We start from the raw sequence: 21,768 nt of genomic DNA on the forward strand, positions 1-21,768 counted from the left end.
TCCTTGTTGGTTATCCATCTTATATATAAGTAGTGTATTTATTTTTGAATTTTATTTTATTTCTTTATTTTTTATACAGCAGGTTCTTATTAGTTATCTATTTTATACATATTAGCGTATATATGTGTATGTTAATCTCAAGCTCCTGATTTACCCCTTCACCCCACATTTCCCGTTGGGCAGCCATAAGCTTGTTTTCAATATCTGCAAGTCTGTTTCTGTTTTCTAAATAAGTTCATTTGTGTCGTTTCTTAAAAATTAGATTCCGCATAGGAGTGATATCATACATGTCTTTCTCTGTCTGACTTAACTTCACTTAGTAAGATAATCTCCGGGTCCATCCATGTTAATTCTAATGGCTATAGAGTTATAGGTTGGAAATCATTTTTTTTCCTCAGAATTTTGAAGACATCCTCCTGCTGCCTCTAGCTTCCAATATTTTATTGAGAAATCCAATGCTCTTTTGGTTTTGAACCTCTGCGGAAAAGGTATTTAAATTTGAACTCCAATTCTGTTTCCCATATTCTGCTTTATCCTCGACTATACCTAGTGTCCCCAGCCCTGAGACTGTTTTACTGGTTCCACAGAATAACCCCTAACTTCTTTACTGGTAGGGGTGGATAGTACCCAGCTACGTAGTGTAGGGGAGGGGACCTGAGGGCTCTAACTTCTTCCTAAACAAGTTTTCAACAAATCATCCTTTTTTTAGCCCTACTTTCATCCACTTCTGCAAGTATCCAGGGCTTCCAGCACCTAAGCATTTGGAGGGACTCTGTATGTGAATCAGGTTGTTCCCTACTTTCTCCACTACCGATTAAGCATTCAGCTTTTGGGGGACTGCTGAGAAATTTGCTACTCAACTGTTTGTTTTGTACCTTCCCAAATATACTTGCTATTGTCTTCTTTCCCTTTTCCTTTATCTCTGGGTTTATGTCTTTTAAAATATCCCTTTATTGTTTTAGTGAAACTTCAACAGGGAGAAGGGATAAGGGCGTGTGTTTAATCTACTTTCTTTAGTGGGAGATCCTGGGGAGTGGGGGAGGTGTCAGGGAAGCAGCTCATTTTTATAAATGAATGTTTCTTTCAGAAAAGACCTCCTGGAGATTTTATTCTTTTGTCTGTACACATATAATGAGATGAAATAATCTTTAATACGGGAAATGAATCCCCCTTATTTCTACTGGAGGATGCATTGACTCACAAGTCACCAAGGGTTAAATAGGAAGGTGGGATTTCATGCCTTTACGTTCCTCCTCAAATACATCCAGGGGACAAAGGGACTAGTTAAACTGTGCCATTCTTGCCATTCTGTGGCCAACGCTTTATTTAAAATAACAGACGAATTGATTTCAGTATTTTTAAAAAAGAATTTGGTTTCCCACCCTCCACGCCCTTCCTGCCCTCGTTTCCTAATAAAGATCTTTTGAAAAATACCAGCTATTTTCTCACTGGACAGGGATTTTACTAAAGATTTTACCAAATAACTTGTGGGTTTAGAAGACTCTTTAGAGTGAGTGACACTAACAGTCTTTAGGAGGAAATGAACAGTTTTACTTGTTGTCATCCTCCAGTCATAGTTACATCCATTCAAGAAATATTCACTGAGTACATGTTCTATGCCAGGCAGTATGTTAAGTATTTAAAACATAATATCTCTTGTACTCATGGAGTTTATATTCTAATAGATACTACAATATGGTTAATAGTGGCTACCCTTTAGGTAATGCTTCCTGTGGGACAGCACTCTACCTGGTTGAATCCTTAGTGCAACACTGCAAGGTAATTTTAACACTCTCATTTGACAGATGAGGAAATTGAGGCTTAGTGGTTTGCTCAAGGTCATCCAACTGGTATGTAAAGGAGCCAGAATCTGAAGCCAGGTCTATTTTATTTCAAAGCTCATGTTCTTCCATTTGTATAGTTGAAAAAAGTCAACAAAGCAATTTCACCTACAGTGTTTTATCTAACCTTCTGTTATCTAAATCAGTAAGGACACTCATTTCTGAACTGAAAGGTAATTATTCTCGGCTTGAGAGATTTGGTGAAAAAAAATCACTAATTAATTGCATCATTTTGAGGGTATATCTTATTATCAGCTTGCCTTACTTGATGCAGTTTTTGCATGAACATATATTTAGGGATAAAACTTATTCATAGAACACAAATTTTAGTTTAATTACAGTAGAAGAACTTAGCTGTTTTAAGAAAGTCTGTATCAACTAATTTTTAAAGCAAATAAAATAGTTTGTTAATGCAAATAATTGCATTCTAAGTCCCTTGTATAAACACTTTCTCAGGCTTTATTTATTTAAAATGTTCAGTTGATAGTAGCTCAGGAAAGATGGGGAGAGTCTGCATATGGTTCCTTAACTATGTAAATTGTCTTATATGTTTAAAGGCACACTGGACTATCATACTATAATCCTCCAGAAAGACACACAGTAAAACAGAGAGGCAATGTAGTACAGAAATGTGTAAGCAAAGTCAAGGGGAGTCAAATGTTAACAAGAAACTCAGAGCTCAAATTAGTCAGAGAAATTCAGGGAAACCTGAAATTGGTTTTTTCAGTTGGTAAGCTGATCATTATTTCCACTGACATTTATTAAATACCTGCTGTGTGACAGGTCCTGCTTCGGCACTGGGAATAAAATAATGTTTACGAACAAGATCCCTGCCAGCCAGAACCGATGGTCTGACAGGTTAGTGAGCGCAGTGAATTGTGGGTGAGGCAGCCGACTGGTTTAAAAGCTGAAGCCTCTGAAGCTTGATACACAGGAGACAGAGATACCCTGACACACAAGGGGAAGGAGAAGGGTAAAATGGTAAAGAACAAGAGATGAGATACTGGAAAACAATGATGAAGAAGAAACTGCGGCACACTGTAGGGAATGAAGGTCAAATCCAGGAAGAAAGGGCAAGTCCATATTGAATTGTATTTCACAAATGAGTTCAGAATTGCATTTGTATAATGCTTTACAAATTCAAAATTTTAAATTTTCCGAAACAATTTCCCATGTGTCAAATCAGCCTAGATGATAACAGTGAAGAAGACTTTATTTTTATCTTCATCAGACAGATGAGCAAACTGAAGTCAGGGCAGTTTAATGATTTTCCAGAGATCACAGTGTGTTACTTCAGTCGGCTGACTCCAAATTCAGAGCTCTTTCCACTGTTCTAGGACAGCACTCATGGAGGAGAGGGGTGAGTTGCCCTGCAGACTAGCTTGGTACAGACCATCTCAGCAAACCACGTGTGTTGGGAAAGTAAGGACTTGACAGACACATACTGACGTCATTAGGAGAGATATACACGTGTTTCAATAATGCTGAGGACAGCAGACGGTTTTGTAGTGAAATGTGATATGTATGTACCCTACCTGCCATAACAGAGCTCAACGGGAGTTGTTGCTTAATTCTTCGCTGGCTTTGTTTTATTTAAACTGTGGATTAACACCAAGTTTTATAGATGCCTCACTCAGATCCAGCTCTTAAACTAGTGACTGAGTGATTCTCTGTGCAGTGATCAACACGAGGGTGACTAGGACTCAGAGCTCCCTGAAAAAGAAAATGTAGGCGTAGGGCTTCCCTGGTGGCGCAGTGGTTGAGGGTCCGCCTGCTGATGCAGGGGACACGGGTTCGTGCCCCGGTCCGGGAAGATCCCACATGCCGCGGAGCGGCTGAGCCTATGTGTCCGGAGCCTGTGCTCCGCAACGGGAGAGGCCACAACAGTGAGAGCCCCGCGTACTGCACAAAAAAAAAAAAAAAAAAAAAAATGGAGGCCTTTCCTGATCACCCAGTCCAAGGCAGCTCCCAGTCTCTTTCCACTGTATCACTCTGCTTTTTTTTTAATTTTTTTTATTGAAATATAGTTGATTTACAGTGTTGTGTTAGTTTCAGGTGTACAGCAAAGTGATTCAGTTATACATATATATGTATATATAGCTATCCTTTTTCAGATTCTTTTCCCTTATAGGTTATTGCAAAATATTGAGTAGAGTTCCCTGTGCTATATAGTAGGTCCTTGTTGGTTATCTATTTTATATATAGTAGTATGTATATTTTAACTCCAAACTCCTAATTTATCCCTCCCTCCCTTTCCTCTTTGGTACCCATATGTTTGTTTTCTATGTCTCTAAGTCTAGTTCTGTTTTGCAAATAAGTTCATTTGTATCATTTTTTTTTTAGAATCCACATATAAGCATATGATATTTGTCTTTAGACAAATGCTTCACTTCTGACTTACTTCACTTAGTATGATAATCTCTAGGTCCACTCATGTTGCTGCAAGTGTAATTATTTCATTCTCTTTTGTGGCTAATGTTCCATTGTATTATATATCACATTTCTTTATCCATTTATCTGTTGATGGCAGGTTAGGTTACTTCCATGTCTTGGCTGTTGTAAATAGTACTGCTATGAACTTTGGGGTGCATGTACCATTTCAAATTATGGTTTTCTCCAGATATGTGCCCAGGAATGGGATTGCAGGATCATATGGCAACTCTATTTTTAGTTTTTGAAGGAGCCTCCATACTGCTCTCCATAGTGGCTGCACCAATTTACATTCCCACAACAGTGTAGGAGGGTTCCTTTTTCTCCACACCACATTCTGCTTTGCTTTCATATATTCTTATCTATTCATATATTATGTAAAAAAAATGTATTGAGCCCCTACTTTGTGACAAGGAACACGGTAAATTTCTGCCCTTGATAGAGCTGTCATTCCAGTGAAGAGGAATAATCGATAATCATCACTACCCGAGCCTTCCACCCTGACTGGCACCATAAATGGAGCGGAGGATTCATGACAGCAGTGGAGTTGTTTTAATTCTGCTGGAATTAGTGAACTTTCAGAGAACCTATTCTTTCTCACCCTTTTACTGTTTACTTCTGTAAAGTGACCTCCGCAACTGGAGAAGTGGCAAGGAAGAGCACAAAGAACATGGCTGCAGTGGTCCCTTTAGGGCTCCAAAATTTATTTTATTATGCACGTTCTTGAGCAAGTCCTATTGTATACTTTTCACATTAATTTCTTCATTTGTAAAATGAGGTAGTCTTATCCATTGAGTGAATTAATTATGAAAGCATTTGATAAATGAAGCACCATCCAAACGACCCACTTAGGTGAGTATTGAATGCCGTCTGCCAATGTCTCAAAATTTGCTGAAATTTTCCCCATCTGCTCCCAAGGGAGGGAGCTTCTTGAACATGTGCCTCCGTTTTCTTGTCCTTTGAATAAACAACACTGAATAATATTTAGCTTGTCTCTGATGACCATATTTTACTTTGATTCTATCCTAATAGCATTCATTTTCTGTTCTTCTACAGTATTTTGGAAGTTTACTTGTCATTTTCTGTGTAGAACTGGCTTGTGGTGTTTGGACATATGAGCAGGAAATTATGGTGAGTTCAAAATGGAATATAACCACAGTCTGAAACAATATTCGTTCAGCCTTTTAAATCAGATACTCTGGAGTTGTTAGGCACATGACTATTAATTTGAATGTTCATGCTATCTGGTAACAATGAATACTCCCAATACTTCTGAAATGTAGCATTTTCTTTTCTGTGTCTAAAGCATAGTTCCAAAGCATAATTTGTAATTTTTCATTTCCTCTATTCCTATATATATCTTTAATTCCACAGATTGCTTAAACATGGATATAATAGACTGAAAATTATATATGTTCTAAAATAATTTTACCATCTTCTGAGTGTATAATAGGAAATATTCACATTTGCAACAGGACTTGAGAAAAGTTGAAAATCTACATGAAAACCTTATAAAATGCTGACTGCAGCTGTACACTGATGGCTAGGAAACATGTACCTTCTGTTTGCAGCAAGCCAAACCATCTTCCAAATTAAGAAGTGTGTGTTAGAATGAATGAGAATAAGAGTTTCTTAACCTTAAGATTTTACCAGTCATGTTCGGTATACCACTCACACTTCAGCTCTGCTCTATTGGGCATTATTACTTATTTAATGTTTGCTCACTTCATTGGTGAAAATTGGTGCATTGATTATCAATGAGGTTGAGCACCTTTGCATGTCTGTGAAGTCTGGCTGTTTTTGTGGTGGCAGGTCAGATTCTTCCACTGTGAGCTTTGTAGAGTAATCCTGTTTCAGGAAGATGATGTTTTTTTTCCCCCAACATGTAGTCTTTGGACTGTCTACAGCAGGAGTCCACCAGGGTGATTCTTTAAAATGCACATTATAGGGCTCTAGGCCAAAGCTGCTAGATCGGAATAGAGGAAAAGGCAGCGACTGAGTATTTGCATTTGTGGCAAGTTCCCCAGGTCAGTCTTCAACATTTTAAAATTTAAGAGCTCTTAAGAAGCGAAGCAGATTCTTTTTTTTTTAATTTAATTTTATTTATTTTTTATACAGCAGGTTCTTATTAGTTATCTATTTTATACATAGTAGTGTATATATGTCAATCAAAATCTCCCAATTCATCACATCACCACCACCCATGAAGCAGATTCTTTTACATTTGTTTCTGAGAGGCATTTTGGCAGTTGTGTAAGAAAATTGAAGACATCTCTGCTACTGATGCAGTTATTAAAGATTCTATGGTAAATCTGCTCCTGTACTGTGACACTGTTTTGAATGCTAAGTGGTAATTACAGACTAGTGGGTACTCTACATGCTTCAATCTACATGTAAACGATGCTTTGGCACTGCTACACAGCTGAACCCCTCTGAAAACACTCATGCTTTCAATGTGTGACAACTCTCAGTAAGAAGAGAGAATTTCTGGTTATTTTTTTCTCTATTAAAAATTGAAAAGTCAGGGCAGGTTCTAACTAGTTTAATATAAAGTTAAACACTATCTTCAAAACAAAATCTCCTCTTACAATAGGAATGCTCTTGTTGTCTTTGAGAATCATATTTTCACACCATCCCTAGAAACTTGGTATATTAAGGGAATGAAAAAGTGATTGATTCCAGGGACCCAGTTTTGGTGTCTTACTAATTTTTTCTAATTTCAAAAAACACATGGATCTCCTTAACATTCAAGCAATGAGTAGTAAATTGTATAATTAATTCTTGATCTCCTCATCTCAGCTTTTGTGTTCTTTTTGGTAATTAAAAGGTTTTTAAAAATGAGTTTACTTTCTAGTGGATTTAAAAAAATGGCTTGAACAGTGTTTATATCATACTAATATTTGATAAATTTCCTAAATTATAACAAGTTTGAAATGAATTAATTTAAGGTATTTGAAAGGAAATATTTTGACTCTAGTATAATTCTAAGGAACTTGAGGAAACAGAAAGGAATTGATACTTTTTAGATACTTGCTTCTATTCTGTGAAGGGGCCATCTGCAAGTATTTTTTTAGTATCACAATGGTACTAGATGGGTGCACACTGCCGTGCCCGCTGAAGGCATACATCACTGTTTTGCTTGTGTAAATCTTCCCCCATTAAGTCACCAGGATAAAACAAGGGCTGTTTAAAAGTGAAATGTGGAAAGTAGTCCTTTAGGAAAAACGTTTGTCAGAATTTTTTTTTTTTTATTATTGCCTTTGCACTAATAGCAACGTGAATGAAAAGTGCCGTTAAAGTTTATGAGCTGCGAAATTTTGCAGAACCCAGACTTTGTATAGAATGGGCTTTGTGCTCTTCTCTGTTCCATACAAGGAGCCAATACATGTGTGTTTTCCTTTATGGCCAGAGCACTGTATTTTGTGCCCGAACCTCAGTGACCGCCTGTGTTTCTTGCTATATTTGGTTTCAGATCAATTGTGGTCACAAGTGGGAAACAACTTATATTTATTTTGGAAAATAACTTAAAAATAAGACTGTTCTAATAACCAAATCAAGAGATTGGGCATCAGGCAGCCTATTTTCCCATTATTTCTGTTTTTTGTATACATGTTCACCTCCCATTCATCATTCCTTCTCTAGATGAAATCTGTCAATCATGTTAACTGTTTCAGATTATAAATTTCTAGAGAGTTTATTTCACTTCTATTTATTTTATGTTCAAAAGGATATGAGATAATAAGAATTTATAGTGCATAGCTTGAACTTTGGTTAGTTCTCTGAACTTTGTTGGAACCAGATGAACACACAGTATACCCAGTCAGCCCATTATTTAGGGAACAAAGTTGTGTGCCCAGGTGTTGGGGCGTTTTCTTTTGTATTGTACATTTCCAAGTAATAAAAAAGAAAATTAACAAAGGAACAAAATGAAGACTTTCTGTGGCCAGGAATTTTTAAACTACTATTGATATTGCTTTTTTTTTTTTTTTGCGGTACGCGGGCCTCTCACTGATGTGGTCTCTCCCGTTGTGGAGCACAGGCTCCGGACGCGCAGGCCCAGCGGCCATGGCTCACGGGCCCAGCCGCTCCGTGGCATGTGGGATCTTCCCGGACCGGGGCACGAACCTGTGTCCCCTGCATGGGCAGGCGGACTCTCAATCACTGCGCCACCAGGGAAGCCCTAAAATCCACTTTTTGAAAAGTTTACAGACTTATTCTAGAGTGAGGCTTGGCTTGAGCTGAACTCTTTCCCTTAATTCTTCTCCCTTTATTTTAGTACCATAGTCTGCAGTCACTTCAAAGAACCATTTCATAGCATTACGAACTCAAATGAAAAGGCATTTTGCAGCAGGGACCACTTGTTATGAGGAGCTCAGGTGTATCTACAGAACATATAGGTGTATCTACAGAACATACAGCTTTACTTGTTGTGATTTCCTTGAACTTGATATCGGCATTAAGTGATTTCACATTATTTTGCTTAATATGAAGTACTTCCTCATTTAGTACAAAAATCTACAAGTAGAGATTGTTTGATAAGTATTTAATAACGCTGAGCTTAATTTAAGCCACAAACAAATACAAATTTAAGGCAGTGTTTGGCAATGGCAGTACATTCCAAGTAAGTGTGAGTATGTGGGTGAGTCTATGAGTGATTGTGTTTGTGTGAATCTGTGAATGTATGTGTGTCTGAATGTGGCTGTTTGCGCGTTACAGTTGTTGATACTTTGTCTTTTCTATCGCTAGGTTCCAGTACAGTGGTCAGACATGGTCACTTTGAAAGCCAGAATGACAAATTATGGCTTACCGAGATACCGCTGGCTTACTCATGCTTGGAATTTTTTTCAGAGAGAGGTAAGTGCTACCTTTTCTGAGGTAGAGGGTATGGAATAAATGGCACACTTTCAAAACAAGTGTTCAAAGCTTTGGCTTTGGTCATTTTCCCTGTGCTGAAAAGTTAAGCCGATGATTCAGTTACCACTGGTGTAATTTTTTATTGAGAAATACTTTAAGTAGCTCTATGCCCTGCTTTTCTTCCACCATTTCCGCTTCATTTCCCACGGTTCACATATATTTTAGAATCTTTTAAAAGCCCTTTTGCTAAAGTAAATTTTCCTTTTTTAATGAGAATTCCTTGATAATTACCCAAGCTCTATTTGAATGGATAATTTTTCATGATTTTTAGAGCTATCTGTAATTTAAACATCATTTGAAAATTTAAAATAATGGGTCTTATTTGGAAATTAGGACTCAGCATATCATTAAAAGCACGAACTTTCTAGTCAGAATGACCTTCGTTCAAATTCTGGCTCTGCTGCTTACTATTACATGAGCTTCTGTAATTTACTTAACTTCCTTAAGCTTCAGTCTCCTCATCTATAAAATGGGGATAATAAAAGTACCTATCTCCTCCAGGTGCTGAGAAGATTAAATGGGATCATAAGTTATTGTTAACAATAACATTACAAAGTTAAGTGCTTTTAGCTTTTCTTACCTACCTTCCATATAGCACTGCATCCCATTATCCTCTCAGACAGGGACTATATTTAGATGTTTAAAATCTGGTGACTTGAAGTTAACCATTGATTCAAACTAAGTTCTTCTCCCAAGCAGTTTCCTTGCGATTGGAGTGACATTCCCAGATGACCAAGTCTATCTCTTTCTTTTACTGGCATTTAAAGCTGGGCTCCAAAGCATTTGAGAATCAGGGTCTTGCACAATAGATGTCCTGCTCCCTGCTCAGTTACTCTGTCTTGGATACAGGCAGAGGTTCAAGTCCAGGATAATCTCCAAATCTGGCTCTTTGTGTCACAGTTGTTGAGATGGTGAAAATTATCACTGCAGCACAGATTTCCTGTTTATTTAACTGCTTCCTGACTTTGTTTGTTTACTCTTCATTTGTACTAAAAACAACGTGAAGGGAAAATAAGTGAAGCGTTAGGGAATTTATAATAAGCTGTGTTCAGCTACTACCCGGAGTGGAAGCTTCCTAGAGCTCTTTATTTTCTGACAATTGTGATGTGGACCATGATAATCCAGGTCAAAAAACAAAATGAGTTTTTTTCTAATGGTACAAAGAGGGCGCCACCCTAGGTAGATAATGTACAGCGCTACAAATGATAGCACACATATTTTTAGATTTGTTGTATGGTAAGTTCCCTCCTTTACATCATAGGCTTATTTCACTCCAGAGGAGGTGGTGAAGACCTCCGGGCCTCCTGAAAGAGTTTTTAAAAGCCCCTTGTATTAGTTTGCTAGGGCTGCGGCCATAACAAAGTACCACAGGCTGGGTGGCTTAAACAACAGAAATTTATTGTCTCACAACTCTGGAGGCTGGAAGTCTGAGATCAAGGCATCGGCAGGATTGCTTTTTTCCTGAGGCCTCTCTCCTGGGCTTGTAGACAGCCGAAGTCATCTCCCTGTGTCTTCACGTCATCTTCCCTCTGTGTCTGTGTCTAAATTTCCTCTTCTTACAAGGGCATAGGTCAGATGGGATTAGGACCACCCTTATGACCTTATTTTAATGCCTTCTGTAAAGACCTTCCCAAATATGGTCACATTCTGGAGGTTAGAACCTCACCGTGAATTTTGGTGGTGGGGCGGAAGGACACAATTCAGCTAACCACCTTCTCCCAAAATAAATTGTAGAGCAACCTTGTCAGGCTGCAGTTTTCCTGACTCCTCATTCGGTGCAGGTCTGGGCATGTACTTCACTTTAGTGGACTCTCACTTAAGCCCTAGTGATGTTTATTTAATACCTTTAAAAAAACTGATGCTAAAAACTGTATTTATTTATTGATTCTAACATAGAGGTTGGAGTATAGGCTTGAGAACAAACAGACTCCACCGCTGGCTGGTCTGTGATCTTGGCAACTTACTTGTCCTATTCCTTAGAGCCTCAGGTTCTGCTTATGTAAAATGGTGGTGGAATTTTCCGGTTTGACAGCATGTTAGAAGAGTGGCCCCATCTCACAATGTGGCTCTAAAAGAGGCAGCAAGACTCCAAGGAGATGTAGACCATAGTCATGTGTGGCTTAAGAATGGGTTTGCTTAAGGGAGTTTCCAGGAAAATTTTCGGTATCAATTCAGTATCTTCTATTGATGAAGAAAAACAACCATGTAAAAAGCAACAATATCTCAGTGACTTATTAAAATAAAAAAAAGCATCTGGCACAGAACATGCTATGCATAAGTTATTTGGAAAAGTCATTTGTGTGGAGCACCTCACTTCCTGAGAAGGCCAGATAAATGGGCTGTTCTATTGTGGACAGAGTGAGCATGTTCCAAGAACTGTCCTCCTGTCAGCAACAAAGAAGAACACATGACATTAGGAAATGAGAAGTAGGTTTCTTCTGCGTACAAGGATTTAAAAAGACTGACTTGGAAAGGTCGTAGTTTATGATTTTTAGAAAGTGGTCATTTTACTACATGTATTTTTTATGGATACTCAATGACTTACGTAAAATACATGATGTTAACTTATGTTTGACTTAATTGGTGATGTTTGTGGTATATTTGTGGATTTTAGGACAAATTTATAAGAGGGAAATACTAAAATTATTTTTAAAGTTTCTTGGAAAATTTTAGTATTACTCATAGCATCAGTATTTCATCATTTATAGTACTCAGGATGATTTTTTTCTCTTTATTTATTTATTTTTATTTTTTAACATCTTTATTGGAGTATAATTGCTTTACAATGGTGTGTTAGTTTCTGCTTTATAACAAAGTGAATCAGTTATACATATACATATGTTCCCATATCTCTTCCCTCTTGCATCTCCCTCCCTCCCACCCTCCCTATCCCACCCCTCTAGGTGGTCACAAAGCACCAAGCTGATCTCCCTGTGCTATGCGGCTACTTCCCACTAGCTATCTATTTTACGTTTGGTAGTGTATATATGTCCATGCCACTCTCTCACTTCGTCTCAGCTTACCCTTCCCTCTCCCCGTATCCTCAAGTCCATTCTCTAGTAGGTCTCTTTATTCCCGTCTTGCCCCTAGGTTCTTCATGACCATTTTTTTTTTTTCTCTTTAAAAATTAGATATTAGGCTTCCCTGGTGGTGCAGTGGTTGAGAGTCCGCCTGCCGATGCAGGGGACACGGGTTCGTGCCCTGGTCCGGGAAGATCCCACATGCCGCGGAGCGGCTGGGCCCGTGAGCTGTGGCTGCAGAGCCTGTGCATCTGGAGCCTGTGCTCCGCAGCGGGAGAGGCCGCAACAGTGAGAGGCCCACGTATCACAAAAAAAAAAAAAAAAAATTAGATATTTAAGCAAGTGAAAAAATGTAAAATGATTTTTTGTATTTCCTTGTTTCATTTTACGTAAGAAATTCAGAATTCTTTAAAGTTTATTTTAGTTGAAATTTTGAAATGGTGGATTGTGATATTTTACAATACAGTGTTAATCCTGAGCACAGGTTGATTTGTTGGGCTACATAATTTTCAAAGCCAGTCACTCCTGGCAAAATTCTTCTCCGTGACTGCCTGTACATAACCCTTGTTTCTGACTATATGGAAGAGTAACTGCCCTCCACCCAAGGACAGAAAGTTTTCATAGTTAATTACTCTGAATCTAATCTACATATGTCCTTAAGCAGGATTTCTAAACTTTGACCAGAGAAGGTTTTTGTTAACAGTTGGTGAAATGAGACTAAAAAGAAACAAAGACAACATAGTTTGTCTTAAATCCAACTTTATTGACACTAAAGACACATCATTTCTTCTGAGATTATGGTGATAGAATATGACAGTTTTTTTCAAGATTCTCACTCAATTGAATAAAAATTTGATGACCAAACCTATGTTTCCATCTCAGAAATTTTTGGAAATTTTCTGGTTAATGAATCGAGTTGGGTAATCTCTGTGATGTGGGCTGTTGGCCAAAAATCTCTCTACAGAGATTGCGGAAAGTTTTAATATAATATTTGAATTTGTTAAGCAGTTAAGTTGGTAACTAGGCAATATGCAAATAGATTGATCAACTATTCCCTAGTAGCTAGAGGTTTAATGTTAAATGTAAGATTTCAGCTATTTGTTTTGTTAGTGTGTATTAACTTTGCTGCTATATGATCACTTGTAGAGGATTTTACATTTGGGGGGAGGTAAGACTCAGTCATGCCTGATCTGTCTTCATGTGTTACGGGCATTATTGTTCAGAATTGTTCCATTATGGAGTCCTCTATTACATTTCTGTTGTCAACATAAAATGTGCACATATCATTAGGCGATGACAGAAGTGACTTTAGCTCTGGGTGCAAATATTTAAGAAATCTAACGTTCAGTCTCCCATAAGTTAAGAAAATATTTTTGTTGTTTCTGAGCCTGACCAGTCATTCTTTTGCAGTTCAAGTGCTGTGGCGTTGTCTATTTCACCGACTGGCTGGAAATGACAGAAATGGACTGGCCCCCAGATTCCTGTTGTGTTAGGGAATTCCCAGGATGTTCCAAACAGGCCCACCAGGAAGATCTCAGTGACCTTTATCAAGAGGTAAGGCCATATGTCATTAACTTATCATGGAAGTAAAGAATCAACAGCATGCCAATGCAATTTTCCTCTTCTGTCTAAATATGAGGGACCCGAAAATTGTTTTCCTCTGAAATGTGGAGAAAGAAGACAAAGCTAAAAGTTAATATGAAAATCTGAATACTAATCACATTTTAACAAAGGAAATTTGGAAAGACTAGGCTTTAGAATTAATTGGATTTTGAACTGTATTGTCTGGAACCAAGCTCTATCGCCACTTCCTAAGAGCGCTTGAAAAACAGACATGCAGAGTGTGTGACTAACTCCGGACACTGGGGAAGACAAGGTTTGTAGCTCTTGAGCAGAATGTGTATTTAGGGCTTCCATATAGACTAAAACATGGGGGCGGGGGATGGACAAAAAACCCCAAAAAAACAAAACCCAAAAAACCCCCCCAAAACCCTTCTACTCTCCAGAGAAAACGCTGTCCTCAACTCTTCAGGTCCCCCTGCTGGCTAATGTCAGTGATGTTAGTTTTAGCTGATTTAATGAAGTTAGATGCTCAGTGGGATTAAAGTCAGTTATCAAGTGGCTAAGAAACTTGCATATTTATGTTTTCCGGGAGAATTCATCAGAATCATCTGTTATTCCTTTGTTAGCAGAAGCTTTCCTATTCCTTCATCTTTAATGGTGATTTTCAAACTTTGTTAGCAGAGAAATCCTATTTTCAAATTAAAATCTAGAACTACACCATTCCGGTATAGTAGCCAATAGCTACAAGTGGCTATTTCAATTAAAACAAAATAAAATAAAAATTACGTTTCCTCAGTTGCACTAGCCACATTTTAAGGGCTCAACAGCCGCTTGGGACTAGCAGTTCCTGTGTAGGCCAACACAGATATAAGACAGTTCCATCTTTATAGAAGCTTTCATTGTAGTCTTGGTCTAGAATGGAAGCTCAAAATGTGAATCAGGTGGAAGGGAAGCTGCTCAGGCTGATGGGCTGGGATCATTTCCCAGATACATCACCAGTCAAGTATCTGGGTACCACAAATCATATTAACATAAAGTAACAATTTATATCATTCATAATATAATACACACATACACACACACACACATCTGATTTTCCCTAGAAGTACTGTCATTGTTCAAAACATCTTTTAGGCTGTCTGCCAAAGTCAGTTGTAGAGATGCTCGAAAATCAGTTTTATTAATTTATAGTGTAAATTAATGAATTTGAAAATGATGCTGGATTACCCACACAAATGTTTCATTTCATTCATGTCTTAGAGATGAATAACTTTTGACTGTTAAAAAGTTCATCTTAGAGGACAAGCCTTTGCCACATTTAAGGATACCCAAAATGAAGTGCTTTGGCCTCTGAAGGCAGGCCACAAAGAGGAGTGCCAAATATCTTTAAGAGATTCAGAATTGTGTTAGTCTTTCTAGGACAGGAAAGTACCACAAAGTGAGTAACTTAAACAACAGATATTTATTGTCTCACAGTTCTAAAGGCTGTAAGTCTGAGATCAAGGTGTCAGCAAGGTTGGTTCCTTCTGAGGCGTATGAGGAAGAATCTATGCCTGTGCCTCTCCCTCAGCTTCTGGCGGTTTGTTGGGAATCATTGGTGTTCCTTGGCTTGTAGAAGCATCACCCAGATCTCTGCCTTTGTCTTTACAGGCCATTCTCCCTGTTTGCATCTGTCTCCAAATTTCCCTTTTTCATAAGGACACCAGTCGTATTAGACTAGGGGCCCACCCTTCTCCGGTATGACCTCATCTTAACTAATTATATCTGCAAGGATTCTATTTCCAAATAAGATCACGTTCTGAGGTACTGGAGATTAGGGACTTAACATATGAATTTAGAGGGGATGAAATTTATCTCATAACAAGAATTGTTGAAGCAACTGAATAACTCAGGTGTTTACGTTAAAAGATAATCAAAATACTTATAGTCGTGCCTCACACTACTGGGAAGTGTTGTGTTTGGATGTTATCATTTTAAACATATTATGCTTAGTAGCATTTTGGCTTTGAATGAAAAGGAATATACAAGATATTGTATATTAAACGAAGAATTATTGAGTCAGTGTCTCTGAGTTCCTCAGTGATTATGTTACATTTTTTTTTCTGAGTGAAAGGTAAATATTGGTTGGTGTCTGTAGTAGGGATGGTCACCTAACAAGTTCACCAGTTAAAGTCCTATTGATTTCATAAAACAGGAAATCAAGCTTAATATTTCTAAGATAGTATTAGGTGCAGATGTAATTGTGGATATTCAAATACATAACTTACCACTAGGCTTTAAAAATCAGATGATTACAAACAGACATTTATTTATTAAGATGTAAGGCCCAGGGAGAGCCTCCTCCTGGGATAATAAACCATTTTGCAGAAAAATCCAAAACCAAAATACCCCAGAGGATTACAGTATAGATGTAAGTGTTGACATGTGAATTGAAACCTATCCACTTTCCTCGTGTGAACTTAATCCATTTGTTAGTTTTTAGGAGTAGCAAGTCAATATGGGGAATTATTGGGCTACATATGTAATAATTTCTACTTTCTTTAGTGATCAACACCGGTAACATGATTATAACCAATATTGATCCTGAGAATGACAAAACATGAATGAATTTACCATATCTTCCCACAAAGTCTGAGTATGGACAGATTCACTTCAGTTTTATTATTTAGTTGAAAGGCAGTCAATTAAACATTTAATAAAATTTTTTTGTGTACAAATGCAATTCGCTTTTGCTAGTAGTATTCATAATGAGACACTTTAATTTCAGGATGTCTAGAATTGCTTGTTACATGAATTTTAAGATTAAAAGAAACCACACTATTGTGCAAGTGCAAATTGATGCCCGTGTTATTTTAAAAGTTTTCTCATATTTTCATCAAAAGACTTCGGAAAGCAAGCTGACATTATCAGTGACGAGACGTTCTTTAGACAGACTTCCAGCAGAGACAGAGGTTCATTATATGAGAGTAATCTGCTTTTGCATTTTACAGTTAATAACAGATGCTGTTATTGGTAACATAGTGCATAATTATATGCATAGTTGACTTACAAAAGTAGCTTTATGGCAAAAGTACAATTAAATCCATCATTAAAAATAAGACTTAATTCCACTCTGCCCAGGAGAACATACGTTTCCTCGTTGCAGTGTGCCCAGAGATCATCCACCTGAAAGATGAGGGGTCTGAAAGTGTGAACAAGTGAGGGACAGCTGTTGGTATTTGGGAAATTTATTCTGAAGTAGCAAGTACTGAAAGGAGATATTTTAGAGGTCTTCAAAGTTCATCATTCCGAACAGGAACTAGACTTATTCATTGTTGCTCCAAGGGCCAGAAGTTACAGGAAGGAAATTTTGAATCAATAGACGGAAAACCTTGCTCATCAAAATCCGTCCAGTTGTGAGAAAGGTTCTCTTGTAAAGTCGTGAGTGTCTCATCACTAAAAATATTAAAGTCAAGGTCAGATAACTATGTCATTGGTGGGTAGAATGGATTTTTAAATTAAGAGTGAATCTGGACTAGATGAACTTCGAGGTCCCTTTTATCTTTCATATTCTGTAAGCTTAGAGATAAGAACTGACTTTCTTCCTGTAGTCTTTCTTCAGTAGTCTGAAATCAAGGAAATAAATCATTCTCAACCATCTGGTGGCCTGCATGGTCCCTGACCCATATGTCATATTTTATGACATATTTGAAATCTGTGAAAAATGACAGAGCGGAAATATAGCAACAATCGCACATTTTAAAAACATTTCCATCAGTGGTATTGTTGGGTTTGGCACACAGCCCCTCAAATATCCATAATGAGCTATCCACTTGTATAAAAGTATAGATTTAAAAGTATAGATTGTATAAAATCTTGTATAAAAGTATAGATTTAAAAACCTATAAAACTATCTCTGACCCTCAATTTGGTTCTATCCCATTCATTCATTCAAACAGTTTTGAGTGCCTCCTGGGTTCCAAGTGCTATTGTGAACGCTGAAGATACCATGGAAAATGTTTCAGACAAAAAACTCTCCTCCAGTATAACTTATGTTCTAGTTAGGGATATAGACATTTAACAAGAAAAAAACAGCAATAAAAAATCATTTCGGGTGGCGGTAAGCACTTTGAAGACTCTGAACAGGGTCATGTGCTAAAGAATGGCTTTATTGGTGAGGGAATTATTTAAGATAGGATGTTTAGGAACAGGCTGTCTTAGGAGGTGGCATTTGAACCGAGACCAGTTGGTGAGAAGGATCCAGCCATGCAAAGATCCATTGAAGAGTATTTTTTTAGCCTAGGGAACTGCAGTGTAAAAGCCCCCCTGGAGGTGGCCTGGACCAATGATTCCTGACTGCTTCCTACCCTGCAATTTGGGACCGTTTGTGTAACCACACTGTCTAAATAGTGGGTGTGAGACTTGGCTTCAGCAAAACCTCAGACTCAGAGTTTAAGTTGGTAAAATACAAGACTGAGATGCGTCTTTTCCTTCTTTCACCTGCCGAGTTTTCCATCATATCAGTTACTAAAGTTCTAGACTTGATTGGAGAATAAGACGAGAGAGAGAATAAAGAAGGCTGGTAGAAAAAAAGTTTTGGTAGAACAGGGACTTCTAACCCCTTGCCCATGGACCTGTGTTCTTGGATGGGCTTCAAGAGAAAAGTGGTATTGTTGAAATTGTTTTTGATATTTTATATGCATTTTTCAGTGAGTAGGATCTATAGCTTTCATCAGCTTTTCTTGGGGCTCCATACCTAAAAGTGTGAAGAACCACAGTTGTAGGGAATAGTTGCAGTGTTTGCTCTCAGATAGGAAAGGAAGAAAAAAACACCTCCTCAAAGAAACTGAAATGGCATTTTCCTCCTCTGTATGCCACCTCAAGAAAAATAAATGGATGTAAACAAGCTCACAACAGGCCCTACTTCAAATGGACCAACTCAAAATGTAAAACCAAGAGGGAGAGAGTCAAGTAAAATATACTTCCAAAACCACATTTCTTTGTTTTGTAGTTAGGAGAAAAACTACTGTTAAAAGAGATTGACTGCTTCTTCAGAATAGTTATTCACAGAGGTTATGTAAGGGCCGGACAGAAAGATGGTTTCTACGAAGCTGTGTGCCTTTGGGACACTTTTTCTTTGGACGCTTAGTCTTGATATGTTCCATGGCGTATTGGGTTTGAATATCAAATACTCTTAATAATTTCCTTTGCGGCAAATGATTTTGCTCCACGCCATTTCCGCCTCTTTAGAAGGTTGTTTATTTCTTTTCTGAGTAACAGAAAACCTCTACATAAAATAAAGAAATGGAAGAGGGCAGGGGTATGAATGTGAAGGGGAGGTGATCTTTCTGAGTCCTGACTTACCAGATGAAGAACCCAGATGGTGATGGTGTGTATAGGTCTCCAATGCTCACAGATAGTAAATGGACATGCAGGGGTGCTCCCCCAGGTTAAAGCTGGGGGCAGCTCATGGTGACCATGTGGGATGGCTTGTCTGAGGTTTTTATTCTCTCAGCTGTGTATTAACCTTTCTGTGAGCTGAGAGTTAAAAATTCAGCCCTCACCCAGACTGGAGGTCCTTCCTCACCCATCTCCTTTGCATGCTGCTGTCCTTGGCAAATGAAATTTGTTTTATAATCCAGGTACAATTTTGGGGGGAAGTATCTCAGCTCTCAACACATTTTATTAACACTCTTCCCCTGTCATCATCTTTGTTAGAATTAGAAAGGTGAGTCAGTACTATATGTCTGCTTTGACTAATAGAAACAACTTTTATTTTATAATTTTCACACACAACATCCTACACGTAGAAATATTATCTCAGCACTTCTGAGCCAGAGGAATAAACATGACAGAGTACTGTGGGTGCAAAAGGACATGGTGGGGAAATGGGGGTGTGGCCTTATGGCAATCTCTACCTGGTTGTGGGATGGATTATTTTTCTCCCAGGGAATCCAGCTCTTAAGCTGCTAGTGAGATTCTTCTTGGGACCAAGTAAATTTCCACACCCCAAACAAAATTAGGGGCAAGTGTTGAAAGAGAAGCCCAAGGCAGGAAGCAAGAGGTAACAGCTTAGGCCCCTGGCCAGGTACCATCCAGTTGCACTGATGTGAGGTTGATCACATCTGCATAGAAATGATCCTCGCATCAGTGGCTAAAAGAAGAGGTAGGAATGAGATGATCTTGATTGGGACACAGGAAGGAGCCTGACACTGGGTGGGCAGTCCTTCATTGCCACTGTCTTTGCGACTGAGATGTGCAGTGAGAGCCCACAGAGCGGGTAGTAGTTCACCGGGCCTCCAATCTGAAAGCTAAGCAGGTGTTAGCCAGTTGCAGAAATCATTTGGGGGGTATGGGGCCCAAAAGGGCATTTCAGGCAGAGGCAATGGTGCAGAGTTGGAGCTGGAAGCAAGACAGCACAGCGGGAGCACAGGCGTGAGGAGGGCTGGACAGGGCAGACGCTGGCTTATGAAGAGCCCTGTATATCCTGCTAGCGCATGCATTTTATCCTGAAGTCTGTGAGTAGTTGCCGAATGAAGTGACGAACAGGTTCACAAATTTGAGACATTGTTAGGAAAGTAAAACTGAGAACAGAGTTGTCATGGGATTCTGATTTATTAATAATGAAGCTCTATTCTCAGATAAACACACAAAGAATCTCCTGCCCAGATAGTGAAGCATAGGCAGCTTTCAAGCCCAGTGGTTATTTAGATGGAATATACCTAAGAAGTTCCATTCTCAGTTTTCTTTTGTATAAAGGCAAAGACCCTCCCTCGTGCCTCTCTGCTGACTTCATTATCTCCTCCGTAACTGCTGGCAGGGATCAGGTTGACTCGGACTTGGGGTGATATCTGTTTTATCATCTGAAGCCCTGTAGGACGAGTTTGGTCTTGGTGGAGGGGGGATGAATCCCTTTTATATTCAAGCTTCACTTGATCTAATCAGGCCTTGAACTATTCTGCCAGTTTTGCTTCAGGTATACAAATGCCTTCTTCTTTTCTTTCATTCTCTTTCTCAACATAGTTCAGTTGTGAGCTTCCTGTTACCTATTCAGTATTCAAGCAACTTTTCCTCTTGTGCTTTATTAGTAGAGACTTGCAAACTTTGCCTTTAGAAGGTACCGATATGAAAGCCATTATAGTGTTTTGACCTGAAAAAGTACTGCACAAAGTAACAATTTTAGATATGTGCTTAAAAAATCATTAGGTCATTGGGCTTCCCTGGTGGCGCAGTGGTTGAGAGTCCACCTGCCGATGCAGGGAACCGGGTTCGTGCCCCGGTCCGGGAAGATCCCACATGCCGCGGAGTGGCTGGGCCCGTGAGCCATGGCCGCTGAGCCTGCGCATCCGGAGCCTGTGCTCCGCAATGAGGGAGGCCCGCGTACCGCAAAAAAAAAAAAAAAATCATTAGGTCGGCATTGTGGAGCAGAAGTTGAGGTGAGAATTGGGTCTTGACGGGGGGAAATCAGGTGGGAGACTGTGCAGGTAATTCACTGTGAGGGATTGTAAGGGCTGGAATTCAGGTGTGCCACTGAGGAGGGCAAGGAGATGAATATGAAAGATATTTAAGAGGGAGAATGAACTGAATGATGATTGGGGTGGGTGTGGGGAGTGAGTGACAGGGAAGGTGCAAGGACAAGGACACCTGACATTGACTTGGACCCTAGAGAGATGAGAAAGCTGTTCATTGAGGAGAGTGATAGGATTTGATTAGTTCCATTTTGAAAATGCTGGGTTTAAGGTTCCTGTCAAGTCCTCCATGTGCAGAAACCCAGTAGAAAGTATGAAGCTCAGGAGACGGAACTCAGCCAGAGATCTGGGATTTGTGTGCACTAATTAGGAAAGTGCTGACTCCAGATACAGTGGCTTGGATGAGGTAGGACTCGTATTTCTCTCTCATGCACCACTCAGCTGGTCCAGGCTGCCAGGCAGCCCTGCTGCACAAGTTCACCCAGGGACCCAGGGGTGAGATAGCATCACCTTTTATGACACCTGTCTTCCAAAGTTGCCCCTGTTTTCCTC

The 21,768-nt window shown here is 38.9% G+C and overlaps 1 protein-coding gene across 1 annotated transcript in view; it reads left to right on the plus strand.

Moving 5' to 3' along the window:
* Window positions 1–21,768, plus strand: part of TSPAN12 (tetraspanin 12) — a 65,460-nt gene that overhangs the window by 32,744 nt on the left and 10,948 nt on the right. The window contains exons 5-7 of the mRNA XM_089917466.1: window positions 5,328–5,402; window positions 9,018–9,125; window positions 13,616–13,759. Coding sequence (XP_089773592.1) covers window positions 5,328–5,402; window positions 9,018–9,125; window positions 13,616–13,759 — 327 coding nt within the window. The remainder of the gene's footprint in view (window positions 1–5,327; window positions 5,403–9,017; window positions 9,126–13,615; window positions 13,760–21,768) is intronic.

The sequence above is a fragment of the Delphinapterus leucas genome, chromosome 9, assembly GCF_059928025.1.
Source record: "Delphinapterus leucas isolate spDelLeu-1000000601 "Yukka" chromosome 9, BTC_Dleu_Yukka2, whole genome shotgun sequence".
NCBI lineage: Eukaryota > Metazoa > Chordata > Mammalia > Artiodactyla > Monodontidae > Delphinapterus > Delphinapterus leucas.